This window comes from Pan paniscus, chromosome 6 (genome assembly GCF_029289425.2).
Source record: "Pan paniscus chromosome 6, NHGRI_mPanPan1-v2.0_pri, whole genome shotgun sequence".
Taxonomy (NCBI): domain Eukaryota; kingdom Metazoa; phylum Chordata; class Mammalia; order Primates; family Hominidae; genus Pan; species Pan paniscus.
The window spans coordinates 160,511,342-160,535,939 of NC_073255.2; the positions used below are offsets into that span (position 1 = coordinate 160,511,342).

The window sequence follows — 24,598 nt, forward strand, 5'->3', positions numbered from 1 at the left end:
AGTTGTTGACCAGCCTGCCACTTGCCTCCCTGCCTGCTTCTGGCTGCCTTGAATGCCTGGTCCTTCAAGCTCCTTCTGGGTCTGACAAAGCAGGGACCATGTCTACCTTTGGCTACCGAAGAGGACTGAGTAAATATGAATCCATCGACGAGGATGAACTCCTCGCCTCCCTGTCAGCCGAGGAGCTGAAGGAGCTAGAGAGAGAGTTGGAAGACATTGAACCTGACCGCAACCTTCCCGTGGGGCTAAGGCAAAAGAGCCTGACAGAGAAAACCCCCACAGGGACATTCAGCAGAGAGGCACTGATGGCCTATTGGGAAAAGGAGTCCCAAAAACTCTTGGAGAAGGAGAGGCTGGGGGAATGTGGAAAGGTAGGCTCTCGGGACTTTTCCTTGGCTAACCCCACCTCCCCATCACCCCATCCCAAACCCAGACACTTGTTTTCCCTAACTTCTCAATCCTCATCACTTGAATTTTCCTATAACCCATTTATACTTGCTACTAAATCATTTTTCAGGCTGAAATAATCATGTAAATGCTGTGGCCACCCAATGGATCATAATATGTAAAATTCTTAATTGGGGCTCTTTGATTGATTACAAATAGAAAGCTAAGAGGAAAATAATTCACAATCAGTGTATGGGATTCAATACTTTGCCAAACATAAGTGTTGTTTGAGCTATAAGTTGGTAATGTGGCATAATATTTGTTCCCAAGATACATGCATACGTATAAATGTATACTTTTTTTTCAGTTAAGTACATTTATTTTCTCCTATAAAGACAAAAGTGGGAACGCTGGTTGCTTTGACTGTGATAGTAGCTATGGTGAAATAGTTCTTTTCCAATACCAAGAAGTGTGGGGTGGTGGGAAGTACATGACACTGAGAGTCACAGGGCCTTGTTACGAGTCCCTGCTCTGTTCCCACGTCTTTAGACCTTGAACAATCACTTTTACAGGGTTCTCTTTCCCTCTGGACATTGAGGGAGTTAGAGACAGTGTTTCTTTTGCGAATCAAGAACCCCTTTGAGATTTTGATAAGTTATGAACCTTCTTAAGAAAATAGCCCTGGGCTTGTGCAAAATACACCAACTTTTGCATAGAATTTCAAAATGATAACACATCCTGAAACCCATCTGAGGACTCAGGGGCAGCACAGCTGTATAGATGATCTCTTAGATTTCTGTCTCCTTTACGATGGTGATCCTGAGGTTAGGAAATGTGCTTATATCAGAGCTCAGGCCTATAAAGCTCTTGTGTACTGCCCAGTAAACAGTTATTTTGAATTTTCCAAATGAGTCATTACCAGAAGGAAGTCCAAAAGACTATTATTCTCTGGGAAAACAGTAATGACAATAAAGTGTCCATATAACAAAAAAAAAAATTCTTCCAGAATTATGGAAGAACACAGGTCAGTAGAAACAGTTTAAAACCCTTGCACTCTGTTGGAATCATCTAAAATCAAAATGGCCTAAAGCCAATGGCAAGACTTCCACAGTACTAATCTAGGGCTGTTAGATGATCTTGATGATAGGGTTATGTTGGCCACAATTGCAGCAAGATATGTGTGAGTTTTGTCCACGTCAATCATTGCAGGAAGGGCCACTGGGATCTGGCCAGGGTCTGCCAAGGCCACAGTACTAATCAGCTAGAAGGGGTGTGTTAGAAGGAAGGACACATACAAGTCAGTACTTGGGCAGGTCAATTCCTCCACAACCATTGTTTTAAGAGGGATTTTTTTTTTCTTTGATGTGATAATGAGCGTCAAAATAACAATGGCATTATTATCACAATTATTTAAAACTCTCTTTAATAAAATAAAACTGGCTGGGTATGCTGGCTCACGCCTATAATTCCCACACTTTTTTGGGAGGCTGAGGCAGGAGAATCACTTGAGCCTAGGAGTTCAAGACCAGCTCTGGCAATATAGTGAGATCTCATCTCTACAAAAAAAAAAAAAAAAAAAAATTAGCTGGGTTTAGTGGAACATTAGCAGGTGGTAGTCCCAGCTGCTCAGGAGGCTGAGGTGGGAGGTTGGCTTCAGCATGGGAGGTTGAGGCTGCAGTGAGCTATGGTTGTGCCACTGCACTCAGCCTGAGCCACAAACCGAAACCTTGTCTCATTTAAAAAAAAAAAAAAAAAAGAATAAAACTGTCTCAGAATATCCAGGCTGTACAACCAACGTATCAATAATCCAACAAAGGCTTTTTAATGTCACAATGACATGATAGTGGTGGGAACCAAAGAGCAAAACCTATTGTCAGCCGGACGAACCCACCTGATCCTGCCAAAGGTTTTGCTGATCCCTGCCAATGGCTTATCAGCTCAATTAGAGAGGCTGCTGTGTTGATGGACTTCGGTTCCTTTCTAGGCTATTAACTTTTTCTCCCAGTACTTTCCCTGCTGGCCAGCTGTCTGTAGTTGCCAGGTATGATGAGCAGGAACTTGCTGATGGAGGGTGCAAATCCAATTCCCACAACAGGGAAAATCTTCGAGCAGCTGTTGGGTGGCTGGGGGAGCAAGGTAGTTGCGTAAGTGAAGAGCCATAAAGGAAGGACCCTGAGAAGGAGCGGAGGGTCTTGACTGATTATCAGGCGGCTGGCTCTGTAAAGGCTTATAAAAAGCAGATGCAACACCTGTTGAATGCCAGCCTTTCTGCCCACTTGGGCTTACACAAACTTATGCCGCATTGGGGCTCCCAGGGACCCTAGAATCCCAATGGTCTAGCTCCCCTATTGAGCAGTGGTTAAATCTCAGCACAGGTGCCAATGAGTTTCTCCCATTATCTCACTTCATTTTTAACTTTCTGCACTTGAGAACTGAGACAAGGCAAGGTTAAGAAACTCATTAGAGGTTAAGAGCTTGTACATAGAAGTGAAAATTAAAGAACATTTCAAAATTGTGGGTGCCCAGTCAGCAGCATCAGCATTACCTGGGATCTTCTTGGAACTGCAAATTATAGAGCTCCCGTCAATCTGATGAATGATAAACTCTGGGGATGGGGCCGAACAATTGGTGCTCTCACAGGTGATTATGACACACAGTAAAACTTAAGAACCACTCAACTACAGTTACTTCCTGAATAACATGGGGGTCAGGTGAACCAACTCCTGCCCCTGCAGCATCCAAAATTCATGTATAACTTTTGACTCCCCCAAACCTTAACTACTAATAGCCTACTGTGGACAGAAGCCTTACCAATAACATAAACGGTCAATTAACACATACTTTGAATGTGATATGTACATACATAATAGGGAGGTGATCAGGAGAAACAACTGGCCACTCTTCTCATTACCTGATTTGTTTTCTAAGTTTACTAACATTCCCCTTCTCCTTGTCCAGTCCCTTGCCATCTCATCTCCCACCTCCTTATTCTACACCCTCCTTCCCACCTCCATTCTCCAAAGAATCAGGGTTAATGCCAAAGCAGTGGCATATAGGAAATCTGTAATAAAACAGGCCCCCTAGGGACAGAGTATTTTATAAAGTAAGCGAAGTCTGTTTTTTGCATCCTCTCACCTTGCCTCTGTAGACACCTTTTCCCCTTCTGTTCTTTCTCCAGATGTCCCCCACCTAGGGTGACTAATCATCTCAGATTGTCCGGAACTATCTAGATTTCATGACTAAAATCCTGGGAAACCCTTCACACTCAGGCAAACTGGGAGGGTTTATCACCTTTCTCCTGTGTGTAGTCCTGACTCTCAGCTGCTGTTAACCAATGTCAACTTAGAGCCATTCAGTAAGCAAATAATTATTGAGCTCCTACTACATGCTAAGCACTGTGCTAGGTGAGCAAAGCAGACATGGTCCGCTGCTCTCAACAGCTAACAGTCTGCTGGGAAAAACAAGTGACCAAAATAAAGTGTGACAGGTACTTCATTGGGGGTGGGTACAATGGTATGGGAATGCATCTGAGGGATATTTGGAGGGGATGTCAAAGAAGGCTTTCTGGGAGATCTATCATTTAGATGCTATATGACAATTCACAGTTTCAGATATTATCTGTCCAGGTACATTATAAGGGGAAAACAGATCTTGCAGATAGAGCCAGAGGGTCTTTAAAAAACCAAAGGGAATAAAATGTAATGGTGTCATACAAGGCCGTATACCTTTGATTTTGAGACAGGCCCCTTTCCTCCAAATACTGAAACAGCTAAAAATACATACAAACACATGAACACACACAGCTTTACAGGGACTAGAATTATAAGGAATTTGGAGTGGAATGGGGTGAGGAGAAGTCAGCCCACAATTCTTTCCTTCCTCGGGTTAATCCATTTGTTTCACTGCTGGACAGGGAAGGCTTCCTCTCTTCCCTCACGTATGCCTGGAGACTTGACTAGAGCCACACTCTTTTTCTTGTGTTGTTGCATTGTGACTTGCAGCCAGCTGCCACCAAACATTTCTCTCTCTCTGTCTTTCTCTCTCTCTCTCTTCCCCCCACCTCTCTCTCACACACACACACACACACAGAGACACACAGAGTATCTCTCTCTCTCCCTCCCTGCTCCTGAAGAAGTGAATAAATTAAGACTGGAAAAGTCATCCCAGGAGTGGCTGACCCCTTCCCCAGGCCATCACTCGGTGCCTGCCACTCTAAACAGTGGATAACTGGAGGCTATTTTGTGATAGCAACTGGGCAAACAAACCTGGAGACAAGGGCAGTGTTTTCCAAAGCTAGATCCACATGCTTCAGGCAGCGGGCGCCCTCGAGGTAAAAAAAAAAAGTTGCCAATATAGAGAGAAGAATCAGGGCCTGGAGGACAGGGCAGGGTCCCAGGGCTGTAGAGAAGATAAAGAGAAAGGACTAAAAAGACAGCAGGAGAAAAAGATTAGACTCTGTCAGCAATTTCTAGACCTTTTTTTTTTTTTAATCAGAAAAGATAGCAAGAAAAAGAGAAACAAGGGGTCACTTGAGCGTCTTTGTACAGCAAATCTTGTAAACAGGAAAGACAAAGATAGAATGAAATTGTGTTTGCCTGAAAGCCTTTCATAATTGATACATGCTAAATAATTTAAGACCTTCAGGCTGGGCAATGGCTTACTTCAAGATTTTCTGCTGTTCTCTGCTGTTCCATCCACTTTACTGATTAGAATCTAGTGGATGCCAAGGGTGATTATCTTTCCCACCTGGTCTTCTACAGTCTGTCTCATTTAACCCTGGACTAGTTGGAGGTTTCAAGTTGATTTTCCCAAAAGGGTGACCTGAATGTTTTCTCTGCATCGAACTGGATTTTGACCTCCTGCTGTCCTGAGCAGCAGCCCTGCCTTTAGGCTTCCCTTGCCCAGATAAGGGACAGCTACAGAGGCAGCTCTCAGGTGATTCAGAGAGTCTTCTGTGGTAGAGCCCTGTGCCGGGCTCTACCGTAGAAGCAGATAAATGCTGGAGGAGCAAATGACAGCTCTGCTTCTGTCTACACTGAGGCAAGGCCTGGCAGAGAGTGGTTGACTTCTGTCACATCTGCTATGGATGGAAAATTTGGGAATTTTTGAATTAAAAAGGGAAACTCATTAACATATTGTATATTTTTGTTGTCATTTGATTGCTTGAGATGGAGAAATAAGAAAGAACAGAGTGATTCCAGAAGGGAGGGTTGAATTTGCTACATTGTAAGTAAACGGAGAGTAAACCAGTAAGAGTCGGTCCTCAGGAGGTGAACAAATTTATCAAGGGTTTTCCAAAGCTGAAGTTCTGATTTATTTGTTCAAATTAGCAAAATGATTATATATTTGTATTCAATAAGTTGAATTCTGGATATTCTGCAGAAAACAAGAGAAATGTTTGTAGAAAAAGCTATTGCTATTTATTGCAATAAAATGTCAGCCTTGGTCATGAGAACTAGACAGATCGGAAGCAGAGGATTATTAACATTTTTTATTATAAACTTATGTCACTTGCCATGTGCTACTTTTGCAAGTTAAAAAATGTACTTAAAAATTGTATCATTTTTAAGAAGCTTAATGATGATATCATACTCTTTAGGTTGCAGAAGACAAAGAGGAAAGTGAGGAAGAGCTTATCTTTACTGAAAGTAACAGTGAGGTTTCTGAGGAAGTGTATACAGAGGAGGAGGAGGAGGAGTCCCAGGAGGAAGAGGAGGAAGAAGACAGTGACGAAGAGGAAAGAACAATTGAAACTGCAAAAGGGATTAATGGAACTGTAAATTATGATAGTGTCAATTCTGACAACTCTAAGCCAAAGATATTTAAAAGTCAAATAGAGAACATAAATTTGACCAATGGCAGCAATGGGAGGAACACAGAGTCCCCAGCTGCCATTCACCCTTGTGGAAATCCTACAGTGATTGAGGACGCTTTGGACAAGATTAAAAGCAATGACCCTGACACCACAGAAGTCAATTTGAACAACATTGAGAACATCACAACACAGACCCTTACCCGCTTTGCTGAAGCCCTCAAGGACAACACTGTGGTGAAGACGTTCAGTCTGGCCAACACACATGCCGACGACAGTGCAGCCATGGCCATTGCAGAGATGCTCAAAGTCAATGAGCACATCACCAACGTAAACGTCGAGTCCAACTTCATAACGGGAAAGGGGATCCTGGCCATCATGAGAGCTCTCCAGCACAACACGGTGCTCACGGAGCTGCGTTTCCATAACCAGAGGCACATCATGGGCAGCCAGGTGGAAATGGAGATTGTCAAGCTGCTGAAGGAGAACACGACGCTGCTGAGGCTGGGATACCATTTTGAACTCCCAGGACCAAGAATGAGCATGACGAGCATTTTGACAAGAAATATGGATAAACAGAGGCAAAAACGTTTGCAGGAGCAAAAACAGCAGGAGGGATATGATGGAGGACCCAATCTTAGGACCAAAGTCTGGCAAAGAGGAACACCTAGCTCTTCACCTTATGTATCTCCCAGGCACTCACCCTGGTCATCCCCAAAACTGCCCAAAAAAGTCCAGACTGTGAGGAGCCGTCCTCTGTCTCCTGTGGCCACACCTCCTCCTCCTCCCCCTCCTCCTCCTCCTCCTCCCCCTCCTTCTTCCCAAAGGCTGCCACCACCTCCTCCTCCTCCCCCTCCTCCACTCCCAGAGAAAAAGCTCATTACCAGAAACATTGCAGAAGTCATCAAACAACAGGAGAGTGCCCAACGGGCATTACAAAATGGACAGAAAAAGAAAAAAGGGAAAAAGGTCAAGAAACAGCCAAACAGTATTCTAAAGGAAATAAAAAATTCTCTGAGGTCAGTGCAAGAGAAGAAAATGGAAGACAGTTCCCGACCTTCTACCCCACAGAGATCAGCTCATGAGAATCTCATGGAAGCAATTCGGGGAAGCAGCATAAAACAGCTAAAGCGGGTAAGTAACCAGAGAACAGACATAGGGGCACAGATAAAGTAAATGAGTTGTCCTTCATTGCATGGTGGTACCAAAGTCACCTCTCACAATACTTATCAATACTTTCAATATTTTAGTATGCGAGAGCAAACACACCAAGTTTGAAACATTAGGAGCAGGCACACAAGTGAGCACATTTCTATTTGAGAGGAACGCCTGGGCCGCTTTCCCAGCCTCTCAGTCATGTAAGGGCAAGGACCATTTTCATACATGTCCCAATTCCCTTAAGAAGAAAACCAGGGAATATAATCTAAATTCCAAAAGGATTCACCACTTGTCAAAAATTTTACCACAGAGTTGTGACTGATTTGATACCTAATTTATAACACAAAATTTATAACGTGGTAAAAAAATTACCATGCAGCAATAATCAACCTGAGTTCTTCTCAGAGGATACTGCTAGAGACATATCCTACGGATATTTTTCACTTATCATGTGTGTTGTTTCATTGAGAGAAAATCCGCTATTTTTGTAGGTGGAAGTTCCAGAAGCCCTGCGATAAAAACACGATCTTTAGAAGAGGATGCAGAACTGTTCAGTGGTATTACACGAAATGCATTGTGAGATGTTTCTAAAATACCTTCTTCAATTCAAAATGATCCCTGACTTTAAAAATAATCTCACCCATTAATTCCAAAGAGAATCTTAAGAAACAATCAGCATGTTTCTTCTGTAAATATGAAAATAAATTTATTTTTTATGTCGTGAGATTTGTATTGGCAAGAAGCAGTTAATTTAAAGATGCTCTTCCTATCTCTGGATGTGTTGGTAACTCCGAGTTGTAATGAGTTCATGAAATGTGCTGTTATTTTTGTAATCTCAATAAATATGGATTGAAGTTTTTTCCCTTTTTTTAAAGCCAAACTAATATTTTTCTGTGACTTGATACATCTGTCAGATTTTTGTAATCTCGATAAATGTGTATTGAAGTTTTTTCCCTTTTTTTAAAAAGCCAAACTAATATTTTTCTGTGAGTTAATACATCTGTCAGGTGTGTATGTAACATTACTGGACATTAAAAAAAAATATTACATTCTCACCCAAAAAGGGTTTGGGTCCTAAGCATTTGCCTTTCTTTGTTTCCTCTTGTTCAAGAAAATCTGATTAGATCTCTTTCTAAAGGACTGCAAGCAATAATTTTTTTTATATTTTATTTATTTATTTTTTTGAGACAAGTCTTGCTCTGTTACCCAGACTGGAGTACAGAGGCACAATCATAACTCACTGCAGCCTCAAACTCCTTGGCTCCACTGATCCTTCTGCCTCAGCCTCTGGAGTCCCTAGGACTACAGGCATGCACCACCACACCTGTCTAACAATTTCATTTTTTTGTAAAGACGGGGTCTCACTGTGTTTCCTAGACTGGTTTCCAACTCCTGGGCTCAAGAGATCCTCCCACCTGGGGCTCCCAAAGCACCGGGATTATAGGCATGAGCTAGCGTGCCCAGTAAGAACTTTCTTCAAAGTGAGATAAAACGTTGCAAAAAGATCATCAATGTGATCATTATCATCTTAGATTCATTGATATTAGACCCAGGATGGTAGCTGATGCTTCCATATTTCCAGAAGTACCATATGTACCCAGATGTTGATTCAATCATTTATTATAAAAATGAATGATCTCTGGAAGGAATAAAATTGAAAAGAAGTTTCTTGGTAGGAAGGAAATAAGTGCTAGAGGAATGCTGGAAGGTAAGACCCCTAAATTCAAAGCTACCTTTTGGCTGATGCTAAGGATGGACCATTCAAGTCTCTCTTTGAGCTCTCCTTGGATAAGCCTTAGTCTAGTGGGTCTCTACACAAATCACGACGATGCTAACATTCACAAAATAGACATGGGGACATGGGGCACATGCATTTTTTCCAGCTATCCTTCTACTCCTGTCACTCAAGAAGTGTCTGAATTCAAATAAGAGAAAGATATATTGAATTACCTTTACTTCACTCTAGTGCTCCACTCTAATTTATGAAAGTTATAAATCCCTCTAAAGTCCTTTGTATTAACTATGATTAGCGATGTATCCTTTGTGTCCTACAGATTATAACAGTGATCTTGGCAAACTCTCTGAGTCACCCAGTAAGTAATTGTTTGCTTCATATACAGAGCTTTGGATTATCTCCAATCAAGAGGATTGTGTTTCACTAGAAAATCTCTCCCATAGTCCTTCGGCCTGGCTCTTTGAGTCTGTTTCTGCTGTTCAGCCATTCTTTTACAGAATAACAACTGACATAATCACTTAAAAAGGATCCCAGTGGCCCATGGGCTAGTTGGTGCCCTGATTCCATGTGAGGGAAGGGAGGTGACTGATATTTTCTGAACTAAGTTGTCTCATGTTTTCACAACAACATTAAAAGGTGCCATTGCAATTTTATAGTTGAGTAAACCGAGGTACAGAGAGGGTAAGGCTGGTGTCTCTGACTGTAAAGCTCATGCTCCTTCCGTGTCACTGCACCTCTCTTCTTCCACCCAGACTTAGCTTCCCAAGGTTTGCTGTTCTTAGAACAGTGGAGATCTTCATTTCCCTTGGTAGAGACTTCACTATTTTCACCTCATGGTCACAATTACATTCATTCTTGTTCAAGGAAATAAAAGGTAAAATGTACATTTTTAAAAGGCATTTATGTGTGCAGGTGTGTGAATTTAGAACAGAAAGCCAAGGCAGGCCTTCCCTTCGTCTGACCCTTGTGTGTGCATGAAGACAGGGCTCTTCTAAGTCAAAGAGTTGTGAGAGGTGAACAGCTTCCACCTCCAGTCTGATGAGGCAGAGGAGCAAAAGTTTGCTGATAAACTGGGTCATTGATTAAACCATGCAGAGATCCCAGGAGCGGAGTGTGGCAGCCCTCCTGAATAAAGAGGAAAAGGCTAGCACGAGTATTACCAGGAGCTGGTTGGGCTGGGGAGACTGGCCAAGCCTTCTCACCAGAAGCAAGTGATAAGGAGACATGTTTTCTCCTTTGCATTTTAACAGGCTGCCTTACTGTGGCTTTCTGTGCCTTAAGAGAGAGCAACATGTACTTACTACAGACTTCACAAAGTTTAAGTGAAGATACAGGCTCTCACATCAATCTAAGAAACAAAGTTATAAAGCATATAATAAGACAAGTATAATACGGTCAGATTCTAAGTGGGCACATTTATCATTATGAAAAAAGCATTTCTAGAATGTGTTATTTCAGAATCCAGTACTGTAAACATGCAAAATGTTATGATGATCATTATTCAGCACAGAACGGGGATCCTGGTCCATCCTCCCTGGAAACTCATAGAGCTGATATGAAAACTAATTAGTTCATCCTCTATAAAGAGCTTTCAACTCACTGGGAGAGAAACTGTCCAAGACCAGATGAAGTGTTTAGGCTCTGATTAATGTGGGCATGTTAATCTCAGAAAGTACAGCTCAGTACAGCTCATCCTGATTTGAAACAGGGCCAGGATGCTGAGTCCCCCTGCTTCATGAACCCTGCTGCCACAGGTATTTAATAACTCGGTGTCAGCAGGATCTTGATTTAATACCTGCCCTGAGACTGTTACTACCACAGGGTGAAAGGAAGAGGTAATTACAGGCTGCAATGTCTCTATGCAGATGCACTAAAGACAGGGGTAAATCAATATGCTCTTGAAAATATCTCATAACTACTTCCTTTCTCGACATAGTTAAAGCTGCCTCTTCCTTGTTTCTCTGAAGCTCTTAAGGTGGACTTTTATTTCCATAAATTGCCAAATGTATGATATAAAAGACTACAAGTTGATCTAAAACTTACAAAACTCAGAAATACGGCACCAATATTGGTGCACTTAACATCACAAATATTTTCTGACTGCCTGCTGTGTTCCAGATATCTTCCAAACACTGGAGGTAAACAGTGAGCAAAGGCAATAGAACCCCTGTCCTCATGTAACTTACATTCTAGTGTAAGGAGGAAGCTTACACTACTCCTTCATGCATTCTGCATTTATATATCAAGTGGCTTCTATGGACAGGGCACTCTCCTCCAGGCTTGGGAGACCAAACTGAATTAGAAAGTGTCTTCTACCTCAGAGCAGTGGGAATTTTAAGGAAAGCAACACTTCCAGAAGAGTAAAAATCTTCTTAGTTCACAGGCTGTACAAAAATAGGTGTTGGATGGCTTCAGCCTGTGAACCACGTTTTATCATAGATCCCTGACCTACAGCAGACTCTGGATCAAGGAAAGCTTCGCCAAGAATGTGACACTACCAGAATTTTTTTTTTTTTTTTTTTTTTGAGATGGAGTCTCGCTCTGTCGCCCAGGCTGGAGTGCAGTGGTGCAATCTCAGTTCACTGCAAGCTCTGCCTCCTGGGTTCAAGCCATCCTCCTGCCTCAGCCTCCCGAGTAGCTGGGACTACAGGCACCCACCACCATGCCTCGCTAATTTTTTTTTTTTAAAGTAGAGATGGGGTTTCACCGTGTTAGCCAGGATGGTCTTGATCTCCTGACCTCGTGATCTGCCCACCTCGGCCTCCCAAAGTGCTGGGAGTACAGGCGTGAGCCACTGCACCCGGCCGACACTATCAGAATTTTTAAACAATAAAGTCACCAGTCTGGGAAAAAAAAGTCTCACGGGTGTAGGGATTGGGAAAGACATTTCAATTTGAGGAAAAAGGCTAGTATAAAAAATGGTTGGAAACCATAGGATTTAATGTCATTCTGTAAAAAGCAATTTGGTAAAAAGTTAATATTTTAGTTTTTTTTCTAGTATTGATAATTTTGGTGGACTAAAAATATAAATATTGTGTAGTTTCTGTATGGTCTTTTCTTTTTAGAACTAAAATGGTGTGTGATCATTAAGAAGGATCAGAACACACATATAAACTAAAGAACATAAAGAACCACATTATCCCATCCACACAGAACAATTACTGATAACTCCTTAGTGCATATCTTTTATTTAATTTTTTAATTTTTCTGAGACAGACTCTCGCTCTGTCACCCAGGCTGGAGTGCAGTGGTGCGATCTCGGCTCACTGCAACCTAGGCCTTCTAGGTTCAAGCGATTCTCATGCCTCAGGCTCTCAAGTAGCTGGGATTACAGGCATGCGTCACCATGCCTGGCTAATTTTTAAAATATTTTTAGTAGAGACGGGGTTTCTCCATGTTGGCCAGGGTGATCGGGAACTCCTGGCCTCAAGTGATCTGCCCGCCTTGGCCTCCCAAAGTGCTGGGATTACAGGCATGAGCCACTGTGCCTGGTCTAGTGCATCTTTAAAAATTCTTCTCAATACATATTTGAACACACACATAACTATTTTTTTCTTCAAAAAGAAGATAGTTTACATACCATTAAGATCCTATTTTATTTAAGCAATTTCAAGAACTGTTGGATATTTAGATTATTTTGATTAGCCCAGTCTCTGGTGTTATATATTTTGTTTTTCCCAGCTCTTCCCTTAGTATTTAGCTACTGTAACTTTTAATTTTTCCAAAAGCCCTTAGAAGAAATGATTTAGCTGTGACAAATCACAGCTAAAAAGCCATCTCCCAGATAGATTAGAGTGGTGTGGCATCATTGTGGTACACCAAAACTGGAAATTAGGTTTCAACTAAATTGTCATGTTTACCAAGTTTCTGTGAGACAAATTATATGACAATCTGAACCACAGAGCATGTATTTGTAAGATCCATTTTTAAAAGCCAGTACAATTTTATCTGAATAAGAAGGCTCATATGGGCTGAGTGTCACAGGAGTCTGTCCTGAGCAACTTAGTGTAAGCTAGGGAATGTGGACTTAATTGTGAAAAGCCAAGAGGAGCATCAAAGGAGCTCAAGAGGAGAAGTGACATGGTATTTATATAGGTTTTAAAAATATGACTTCTGTAACCAATAGAAGAATGGATTCAGTGAGGCCTAGGCTGGTGGTGGTAAGACCAGTTAGGAGACCACTGTAATGATCTAAGAACGAAGTGATGCAGACTGAACGATGAACTCTGTGTAGGTGTGAAGAGGCTGGAACAGATAGAGCAGAGACTAGGAAAGCATAAACTCCCCAGAATTTGGTTACTAGTTACCTATAGGGGGTGGGTTGGGGGAGGGGGTGAGCAACAAAAGAGAGGAGACTAGCATGACACTTGTATTCCTAGCTGGGCCATCTGGGTGGTCCAAAATGCCATAAAACGGAGTAGGAAATACAGCAGAAGCAGGTTTGGGAGGGAGAAAGATGAGTTTAATTTAAAACACATGGTGTCTGAGGTGCCTATCCATTTGAATGTGTCGGTCTAAAATCGTGGGGGTGGGATTTGTGCTGGAAGTAAGGATATGCGGGTCATGTGTTATGAACGGTATTTAAGGGTAGGGGTTTGGATAAGGTCACTCAGGAAGAGTGTGGAGAATGACGGAGGCTGAGTATGACCAGAGAGGGCAGAGATTAGCCAGTCATGTTGTAGAGCAGAGAGCTGTATTACGAAAGGCGGGGTCAACGGCATAAAATGCCTCAGTGAGTCCTAGAGCTAGAAAGTGTTTACCTGAACATTGACCTTGGTGAGAGCAAGTTCATGGGACAGTGGAGGTGGAAATCAGATTGTAGGAGTGGTGTGGCACAACTCACCAAGACGAAGAGTGTAGTGCAGTCCTTCAAAAAGTGAGCACACTGCTCTGGTGGAGACTCAGAGGTTCCCCAAAGTCTCAGGATAAAAAAGGCACATCTTCTAGTATATTATTTGACTTGACATGAGAAAAAACATTTCTCATATAAAGGTATATAAACTTATATCTAAGATCCAAATAAAGTCAGCTGAAAACTTAATTCTCTCCATGACAGCTCGAAGTGTTATGCAAGATTTCTGAGAATTCCTGGATGGAGGGGTGGGGGCTGGAGTCTTGTATGCAATTCTTGGATGGAGGAGTGGGGGCTGGAGGCTTGTATGCTCATGGTCCTCTTTGGTTTCATATTCTAAGCATGCATCTTGCAAATTTATGATTAATGCCACTATTCCAAACTACATTGACCACATCAGCCCTCATGCTTAACTTCCATAGACTCAACACAGCATGAAATTTTGGGAAATGAAGATGAGGTTGAGAGTACAGCAACATAAACAACTTCAAATTGAGTATTAGATGCCCTATGACGAAAAATCCTCTGGCTAACACCACCAGAAATTTATTCCCACTGGCTATTTTGTTTTCTTGTTGGTTTATCCCTTCTTTCCTCTTCTCATGATTCTGCTTCATTATCACTCTCCTAGATTACTCTTGAGAATCCCAAATTCTTTCACTCTTTTATGTACTGCAAGTTCAGCTCTCTCCACCCTCCTCCCAAAGGAAGCTCTAGCTCTACCGCTGCATACCCAAATGGGTCAATATGACCAGCAGATACATCTTTTATTTAATAGAAGCCACTCCAAAGTTGTAGTTGTGAAGAACATTTTCTTCCTTTTGGAAAATGGTACATCTCCTTGGTCACCACAAAAACCCTTGCTAAGTCACTCATAATCTGTTATCTGGACTATTGCATCGCTGAGGATGCCTAACTGGTTTCTCTGTCTTCATCCTTTTTTTTTTTTTTTTTTTTTTGAGACAGGGTCTTGCTCTGTTACCCAGGCTGGAGTGCAGTGGCATAATCACGGCTCACTGCAACTTCGAATTCCTGGGCTTAAGTGATCCTCTTCACTCAGCCTCTCGAGTACTAAGGCTACAGGCATGCGACACCATGCCCAGATAATTTTTAAATTTTTTGTAGAGAAGGGGGTCTCATTGTGTTGCCCAGGCTGGTCTCAAACTCCTAGACTCAATAAATCCTCCTGCCTTGGCCTCCCAAACTGCACTCCCAAATGAGTGCAGGTGTGAGCCACTGCACTTGGCCTCTGTCTCCATTTTTAATCAACCCCAATTTGTCTTCAACATGCCAGAGTGATATTTTTTCCAAAATTCGACTCTGATCACATCAGTCACCTGCTTAAAATTCTTTAATAGTAACCCATATTCTACAGAATAAAGTTCATATCCTTTAGCATGGTAAATATGATTCTTACCATTTTTCTGCCTCATCTTCCAACGCTTGTCCTTAGGTACCCTGTGCTTAAGCCATATTGAGTGACTTGTAGTTCACTGAATGAGTGATGGCCCCTCTTGACACACATCTTTACTTATATCATCTACCTGTTTGGAATTCACTTTTCACTCTCTACATCTGGTTAATACCTACTCATCTTCCAAAAAACACTTTGAAAGATGAGTATCCTGTTGACCTAAGGAGATGGGGAAAAAGGCACGATTCAAAAGAGCCTTTGCTCTTCTCCACACTCTCCCTTAGGTGACCTTATCCAGGTCTCTATCTTGAAATACCATCATACCACATGACCCCCAAGTCTTTACTCCAGCACAAAATCTACCCCTACAATTCTAAACCCACACACCCAAATGGAAAAGCACCTCAGATACAATATATTTAAAATTGAACTCCTCTTCTTCTTCCAAAACCTTCTGCTATATCCCACAGTCCTGCATATCACTCACTGGACAGTCTTCTCTATCCCTATCCCTCCTGTCTTCCCACTGGACAGTTACCTGTCTTTGATTTCCACACACTCAGCATTGATGAGGAGTTTTAACAGAGCGCTTGCCACATGAGCTGTTTAGGGACAGTAGCCATGTCTGATCTCATTAGTGCTCCAGGGCCAAATACATTTAATAAATGTTTCTTGAATAAATGAATGACTCCAAGAAAATAAACACCACTCACATGGTGGTTTTTATGATAATGGCATTTTGTATTTCTGATATTGTACAATGGCTACAATTTGCCTGATAGAAAATGCCTCTGGTTCATTCAACACCTTTAGTCAGCATGAAACTTGGCTCTTGCTCCTCAAACACCATCCAGCTTCCCCACCTTCTTGGTTTTGTTCACAGGGTCTCTTCAGTTCAGAATTTTCTTTTTAACATCTCCTTGGGTCAATAAGCTGCTCATCTTTCAAGATTCACTCTTATAAAATTTACCTGTTCCATTCTTCCCTCTGAGTCTTCTTTGTCCTTCCCTCAAACTTTTCTTTTGGTACCTACTATATTTTGCATTGCATTATACTATTTGTAGACGTGTCTTTTTTTTTTTTTTTTTTTTAAGACTGAGTTTCGCTCTTGTTGCCTAGGCTGGAGTGCAATGGTGCAATCTTGGCTCACCACAACCTCCACCTCCCAGGTTCAAGCGATTCTCCTGCCTCAGCCTCCCAAGTAGCTGGGATTACAGGCATGTGCCACCACAGTCAGCTAATTTTGTATTTTTAAAGTAGAGACAGGGTTTCTCCATGTTGGTCAGGCTGGTCTCGAACTCCTGACCTCAGGTGATACACCTGCCTCAGCCTCCCAAAGTGCTGGGATTACAGGCGTGAGCCACTGCGCCTGGCCACATGTCTTATCTTCCTACTATCCTACTGGATTGATATCCTGGGAATCAGGCACTATATCTTATGTTCACGTCTTGAAACAGCAAGGTCTCAATACATATATTTGATTAGATGGAGATAATTAGCTACTCAACAATAGTGAAGTGACATCATGACAGTACCCTCTCACCACTCCTCCAGTGTGGTCAACAGTGGTATGGGATGCTTTTCCATTGTGCAATTACTAGATATTACATGAACAGTGCTGCTCAGCTATAAAGAAAATCCCAATCAGTCATCCCTTTTGGAACTTCATGATTGAAAATATTTTACTGTTGAAAACCACACAATTAGATGACATGTTGACATACTAAAATGTTTCCAAGCCAAAAAAGGAGGATAGGTGTTAAGTATTTTACCCTCAAACCCTTTTAGTATATTACTGGACTCTGCAGTAACATGGTAAGTGCCCAAAGTGAACTCCTAGAATTGCTGTATTCCATGGCTTCTACCTTTTGAAGAAAGATACTGAGATCTATAGATCAATCTATGGATCAGTGGTGGGCAAGCCAGATAGAAACGCCCGAGTCAGAAAACCAACAGCCCACGTGGATGGTCAGATGTGGGTGGACATGCAATCAGCAAAGAGCAATTCTTGTTAGGCAGGACAGTCATTACCACCTGGCCCTTGTCGTAGTGGTGGTGATGGAGGTGGGTGGATGTGTGGGACATGTACCCATGGGGTCCAACCAGAGCAAGAAGTGACCCAGACTCTGGCAATGGGGCATAAGGCACTTGACTACCACCCTTGACAGGGCAGGACTAGGGCAAGGGAAGCTATACTGCAGATCTGAACTAAAGTACAGGCAGGGAGCTAAAGGAGTGGCTCAGAGGGGATGGTTGGAGTCCAGGAACAAGAGTACTAGTCACTGGTCCTGTTTGAACAGTTCAAAAGAAAATGGCCTAGAGCTCCTTATAGAAACGAGGCTCTCCCCAGTAGAGGTAGAGGGATTGGAAAATGATGCAACAGGAAAGGAACGTATCGAAGTCTTGTCTTGTGTGTAACAAATCACTTGTCTTCAATTTTGCTTTTACTTACAAATACTTATTTTGAATGCAAAATTTTTACATTGATCAAAAAGGATTGTGGTTGAGAAATGAGGTTCTAGAGGCAAGACTGGCCCCAAAAGTCTAGGACAGGGCAGGATCTATGCATGGAGGCTAAAGGGCTCCAAGGAGCATGTCACTAAGGAGCCGCCAACGTAGGCATTTCACTCTACCATCTCACTCTAACACTGGCACATTTTAGGGCCAGAGTTCTAAGAATATCTACATTCACTTGTGCTGACCCTCCTCCCTCAAAGACTCCACCCCTTTTCTATGTGAGATCTGGTGGCAGAGGTCAGGCTGTGTAGTCAGGAATTGCTGTGCAGGCTTCAGTTGGGAGGGTGTTTGGGAAAGTTAAGGGTTGACAACTGGAAAATGGAAGTCTGGTTCTCTAAATAAACTATTCAGAGGTGAAATTATAATCTTTAAAACCTTAACTCTTTGAGTTCATTAGACAAATTTGCAATCTAAAGCTGAGGGTTTCATTTAGATATATCTGTTTGTACACTGACAATGCTGCATGAATTTTCAGATGACTAATCACTTGTTCCAGATTGAAACACTGTGTGATTAGCTGTATAGCCTTTAGAACAAGTTAAACAGTTTGTTAGCAACACAACTTTTTTTTAAGCCATATATTTAGAATGTTTTAAAAATTAGGCATGTTATTGAAATGTATACCAATCTTCTCACATCAAAAACTGTAGTCACTAGCACTAACTGCTAAATGTCTCTTTCTCCCTAAATAGAATCTCAGAAGATCCATTAATCACTGTTACATAAACACAAAAACAAATGATCTAAAGTCACTCTCAGGTTACAGTTTTCAAGTTGTCCTTCCTGAATTTATCGTGAAATAATTCCCTGTCAAGCTGGGGGTGGGTTGGTGGCAGCACCCAGATTAAACCAATACATTCCTGTGAACAAATTATCCAACAAATAGCAGCTCAAAGGGATCCTTTACATTGAGGCAAAACTGGAAAAATACAGCTTTTTTTTTTCTTAAATTACATTTAAGGGGAAGAGTCAGAGGGAAAATATATTGATACCTATTTGTGAATGTCTTTCTAGAAGTTATACTTCAATCTTCTGCAGTTCTTGCTTTTTCAACATGTTAGCAATTGAGAGTTGTGGTGACTATGCAAGAAACCAGCAACAGCTGAAAATATCACATTCAAGAGGAGCAAAGTAACACCAACTTCTTCTCTAAATCCTGCCAAGAATTTCTGGTGACTCTCTGCAGAGACACTCATAGAAAATTTAACAGGAATCTTGACCTGTTAGAATTTGCTCGGATGGATTACAATCCTTTTGCCTCAGAAGCTGTCACTAATAAAAGTTGTTTTTAAAGAAATACAAACTTTTTTTTTTCTTTTAAGCAACAAATCCAAGTTGTTCCTGACCTCCTTAAATTAAAAATCACCATTGGGTTCATTCAAAAGTATAAAATAAATATGAAATACTTAAGAAGACACATTGGCAGAGATTACTCTAAATTCACAAAGAAAACTCTGAGGTAATGCCAAATAAACTGTTATGTAATCATTTATTAAGCATGTGGGATTACTCAAACATACCAGTTACCTAATCTTTCAAGTGGAAAAAATATTTCATTGGTGGTGAAGTAGGGAATGGGGATCAGGGATGAGCAAACCAGATAAAATATTTTAAAAATTCTATTCATGTACTCCAAAAATCTGGGGCTGTTCTAATCTTAAAACTTGCCTCAGTGGCTGCTGGTTTAGTTGCATGATTATAATGTATTTTCCTTTCTGTTGCATATTTTTTTTTAAATCAGAGTGTGACAGCATTTTTCTTTGGGTCTTTGCATGTGCATAAGCAGAAAAATCCCAAGCCCTCCACATTTGAAGTAGATATTGGAATAACCATTTTATTTTTGCACCCAGACCATCTCTGGTGTCTTAATGCTACCTGGTAGGCAGGGTACTATAGTGGTGAAGGGTTTGTATTAAGACAGACTTTATTTTGAAGCCCAGCTCTGACATTTACTAGCTACTTAAATTTGTGCAAATTATTTAATCTAAGTTTCATTTGCTTTGGCTGAAATATTGTGATATCTTGCTCATATAAACCATTTCACATAGCGTGCAACACTTAATAAGTGTTCAATAAATACTAGTTAGTATTATGAGAATTCTTTTCAACATGATTTTCCTCAAAGGAAAAACATTTTGGTGATGAAGGTCTGGGAATGGGGTGAGTACAGCCATGGGACTTTTGGAAGCCCCTCTAAATGGCTTCATCACCGTCATGAAAAAGTAGTCCAGTTTGAAACTAGGTGAGAGCCCACATACCATCACTTCTGTAGAAAGGAGACAGGGCCAGAAGATGCCACCCTCAGGAAGTCAGAGAGCAGTCTACACTGGGAAATGCAAACTAAGTGGCTCAACTGTGCCCTCTGGAAACTGTGTTTTAGAAAAATATCACTATGGACTGATACACATATTGCCACTGCAAAGTAGGATTAATATTTGAAGGTGTTCTTGTTACTACTAACAAGAAGTCCATCAAAGTTTCACTGTGCACCCATCCTCCAATATCTACTCACTTACAAGTTACAGAACCCATATATGAAAAAGCAAATCCTCCTCTGTGCATTTTATATCCCCCCCATTGCCCTCTTAATACCTGCACCTGAAAACTAGTACTCATTGCTGTAATGGGGGACACAAGGAGGGAATGGCAGAAACTATACAACAAAATTGCATTGGATAATTTCTCTGAGTTGTAAGAAGAATGAAGGTTATTACCATAATATTCAGAGAAAAAGTAAAGCAATGCTTTGAAGTAGTAACTGAAGACTGAGAAGCAATGCCATAATTCTCTGAAACCTGTTGTTTCTTCTAGTTGTCTGTTCAACATCATGCAGTTTCTATCTTTTGAGATCCTGCAGGGAAAAAAAATGCCATTGGAAATTTAGGTCTTGAAACCAGTTGAGAAAAAGAGTTTTCTGCATTTTGAATTTTATATAGCATGATTTATGTTCCTCCATAAGAGAGCCAGAACAGCTCTAGCAAGTTGCCTAATCCCACTGCCAAGGTGCATATTTAGTCAGGCCAGTTCTTCCACAAGAAATAGATATTCGTCTAAAATGCCACCTCCACCTACATTTCTCTCAATAGCATGTTGGACACACACTTCTGCATGTCCAAAATTTCATGGTTAATGGTCCCTTTTTCCAATTATAAGAGAACAGATGATTTAGCTTTGACAAAATGATTAAAGGATATGTATTTCCTACATCAGTGACTTAAACTCTCATATTTAGAAATAAATTATGCAGCAATTTGATATGAACCATCCTGCATAAAACAGCCTGTAGTCACCAAACCTTCCAACTAGCCTGTTTTCACCACTGAACCATTATCAGTCTTGTGGGTAAGAATTACAAATATGAATCTCCTCCTTACCCTTTTGCTTTACCAACATTTTCCCATTAGATTAGATGCTGAGTGCAGTCATGTAAACCTCCCAAGAATCATGACCTACGGATAAAAAGCTACTTCTCGACCTAAATGGAGTCAGCCACAGAATAATTTATGCACTAGTTCCTTCTCCTTGTACTTAGCAAGTTGTTTTAAATTTCCACAGGTCATGGTGGTTCTATAAATATTTTATATACATCAATATACATAAATATTCTTGCCCATGCATACTAAGGCAATCTCTAAATAACATCAAGTAGCTCCAAGACTGGCCTCTCCAGTGACCTGCTAAAGCAGGCTTTGTGTTTTTGCACATTTGGAAGTGGCCTCAGCTGTTGGTACACCCACACACACACACAACCAGTGTATCTCCAATAGTGTGTCAAACTTTTCCAGCTGTCCTTTACTTGTCCACCAATGCATGCCTTTTTGCCATTCTTTCACAATTGGTCATGTGCACAATTTCTATCCCAAATCCTACTGTGTCACGTGCACTATTTGTATCCCAAATCCTACTTAATATACTATAAAAACTTGCTAAGGAAGTGACAGAAAAAAAAAATAAGCCTGACTTCTCGATGGGACTTAGCATTATACGGTCACATGAATTTCCTGTATTACCCTGATCTTAGAGATGTACTAGTACATAGATTTGTTTTATTCCGGGGTCTATTTCCAACTTACAGTAATGATAATCATTTAAAATAGTTTGTTTCAGTATAGGACATTAGAGTAATACTTGCATTCAAGTGCATTTATCCATTGACTCTGAAAATAAATCATACTTCTGGAAATTTCTGAAGACTCAGGAATATTAATTAGGAAAACATTTCCTTACATTTCTGTTCTTTCTTGCTTTAGTCACCATTTCCTATTAATATTTAAGAAACTTGTATATTTAAAAGCTTTCTGGGGAAAACCTTCAAAAAAATTCCTTTACAGTTTTACAATGCCTATCTCTACCCTCAATTTTGTGGAAAATCTTACCAATGTGAAGATAGAGCAATAGTTTTTCACAAGTTGAAAGATACCCCAAAGTTTATTATGTCAAGCAGTTCATATGTAGGATCATTACCACAATCCTAATATCACAAGGCAAGACCAAGATACAAAGATAAGGCTACATTGAAGTGTTAACCCGCCATGCATTGGAAAGGGCAACTACATTTCTTTTTTCTGTGCATATAAGTTACCCTATCTTTTCCAACAACCTATCAAATACCATTTAACAGTAGCACATAATTAGTGAAGTAGGCTTTGCAAAGTCTTTACAGAATCAAAACTGAACTCAAATGCACAATCTATTTGTTTTTCCTAAGCTGGTCGAATGATCTTGGTTAGTGATTTAGACAATTTGGAAACAAACAAACAAAAAAAAAAAAAACCAAGAAAAATACAGTGATTCCCATATCAAATCAGTTTTTCGGCTGTTTTGAGTTTTTGGAAAACAAAGCGATGAAAGTGCTAAAGCAAACAGGGTGCTAAAGGGCTCATGTAGTGTGCGCAGACTACCTCTCTTTGCACAGTCTAACTGGTCTAAACCGTGTCAAGTTAATGCAGTATGTTGGCTATAGAACTTTTGCGCACTGGTGCGGATCTAAAGCAACCATCTGGCTCAGAATCCACTTGAACTTCCTAAACATCTCTGGGCAGCAAGTCCATTATAAGCATGTTCTATAGCATCCAGATATTCAACCATGGCCAAAGCAAGGCCTCTTAAATGGAATCATAAGGCCCATTTACTGGTGGTTTGGTAAGAATGTGGTTGAAATACTAGGGCTATGCTTGTATCTACAGCAAAGTTCAGAAAACTTAAAAAAAAAAGAAAAAAGAAAAAGAAAAGAAAAAAACCCTTACACTTGAATGGTCAGGTGTAGTTTTGAGCTTTAGCTAACAGAATTAAGAGAAAGTTTGGCCCTTATGCATTCACATGTGAGTCTCCTCCTCAAATGAGTCTCAAATGAGTCTCCTCCTCCAGAACTAGTTTTTGTCCCTAAAAATGGAGATTCAAATGCATTTCTTAATTCTACTTGCTGAGCATTCCTCAATCACCACAATATGCTTAGGAACACACTCTCCTTTCTGTTCTCTGCCTCCTTAGATTCCCACCCTGGTTAAAAAAAAAAAAAAAAATTAGGTCAGACGCTGATTTAAAGAACTAAATTATACTTGCCTTTAACACAACTATAGAACTGAGACATAAACAGCTTTGTTTTCCCATAGTTAACCGGACATGATAATGCCTTTTCATTTGTTTCTTGTATTTGTTTCACAAATACGAGATCCACATTTTATTTTCCTGCCTCTTTTCCAGTAAGGTTGAAATACATGCAACCAAGTTAGGATCTCCCTCTCTCTCATCAATAATAAAGCCAGGAAGTTGGATTTGAAGCATTGTTTGTCCTTGTGGTCCTTGGAAGAACTCCCGGTCTTTAAATTGACAGTGCAGCTGTTGATCAAAATTATTCAGAAAATTAATATATTCTTAATTTTTTGTCAGACAAGTTGATTGTAGACTTATGAAATACTTATGTCTAAGTAAAAACAATGCCTATAGTTTCTGTAAGAAACTAACAAAAATAATTTGGATGTAGAATGAAAAGCTCAACCTCATTTCAACTCTGTACTAGATGACAGAAGTGCCCTGTGATGACCAAATGCTCGGGCAATGTAGGGTGACTGCCGCCAATGAGCCAAAATACAATCACATGCATCAGAGTCAGAGGCTGGCTCCTCAAAACAAGCCAGCTTTTCTGGTTAGAGATGGACACAGGATGTTGGCGGCATCTATCAACACCCAGATGATATGAGAAAGGGTGACATTTGTAGCCATGTACCTTTCAGAAACAAACTAAACCTGCGTTTATCCTTAAGAAAAAGAGAAAGGCATACAATAGGATTATGGTGCATGAGAAAGAGCAGCTGAACTAGTCAGATCTGGCTTCTAGTAGATACTTTAATTAACCTCGGGCAAGCCCCACAAGCACTGTGAATATGAATGAGTACCCTCACCTGCAAAATTAGAGAACAGGCTTGGTGGTGTCCACAGGCCTCTGTTCTCATGTAACTCAATGGTCCAAACGTCTTTCATTTATGAAATAAGTATTTTAGATTTAAATGATGTAAATGTGGGTGGGGACCTATCCTATCCACTGTTGTATCTTAATGTCCACCACACATTTAGTTCATAATATGATATTGATGCTTAAAAAAATCCTTAAAATTAGGCTTTGATGAAAATCTTCACACATCTAGCAACAGCTAAGACAAGACAAAATTTAGGTCATGAAATGCTAAGCAATTCAAGACAGAAGATAGTGTTTTGTTCAAGTTT

The 24,598-nt window shown here is 40.7% G+C and overlaps 1 protein-coding gene across 1 annotated transcript; it reads left to right on the plus strand.

Moving 5' to 3' along the window:
- LMOD2 (leiomodin 2) lies at nt 1-23,766 on the plus strand. Its single transcript, XM_003815450.6, has 3 exons — nt 1-371; nt 5,987-7,333; nt 7,849-23,766. Exons 1-3 carry the CDS (start codon nt 99-101, stop codon nt 7,873-7,875), a joined length of 1,647 nt encoding a protein of 548 aa, XP_003815498.1. The 5' UTR covers nt 1-98; the 3' UTR covers nt 7,876-23,766.
- The last annotated feature ends 832 nt before the right edge of the window (nt 23,767-24,598 follow it).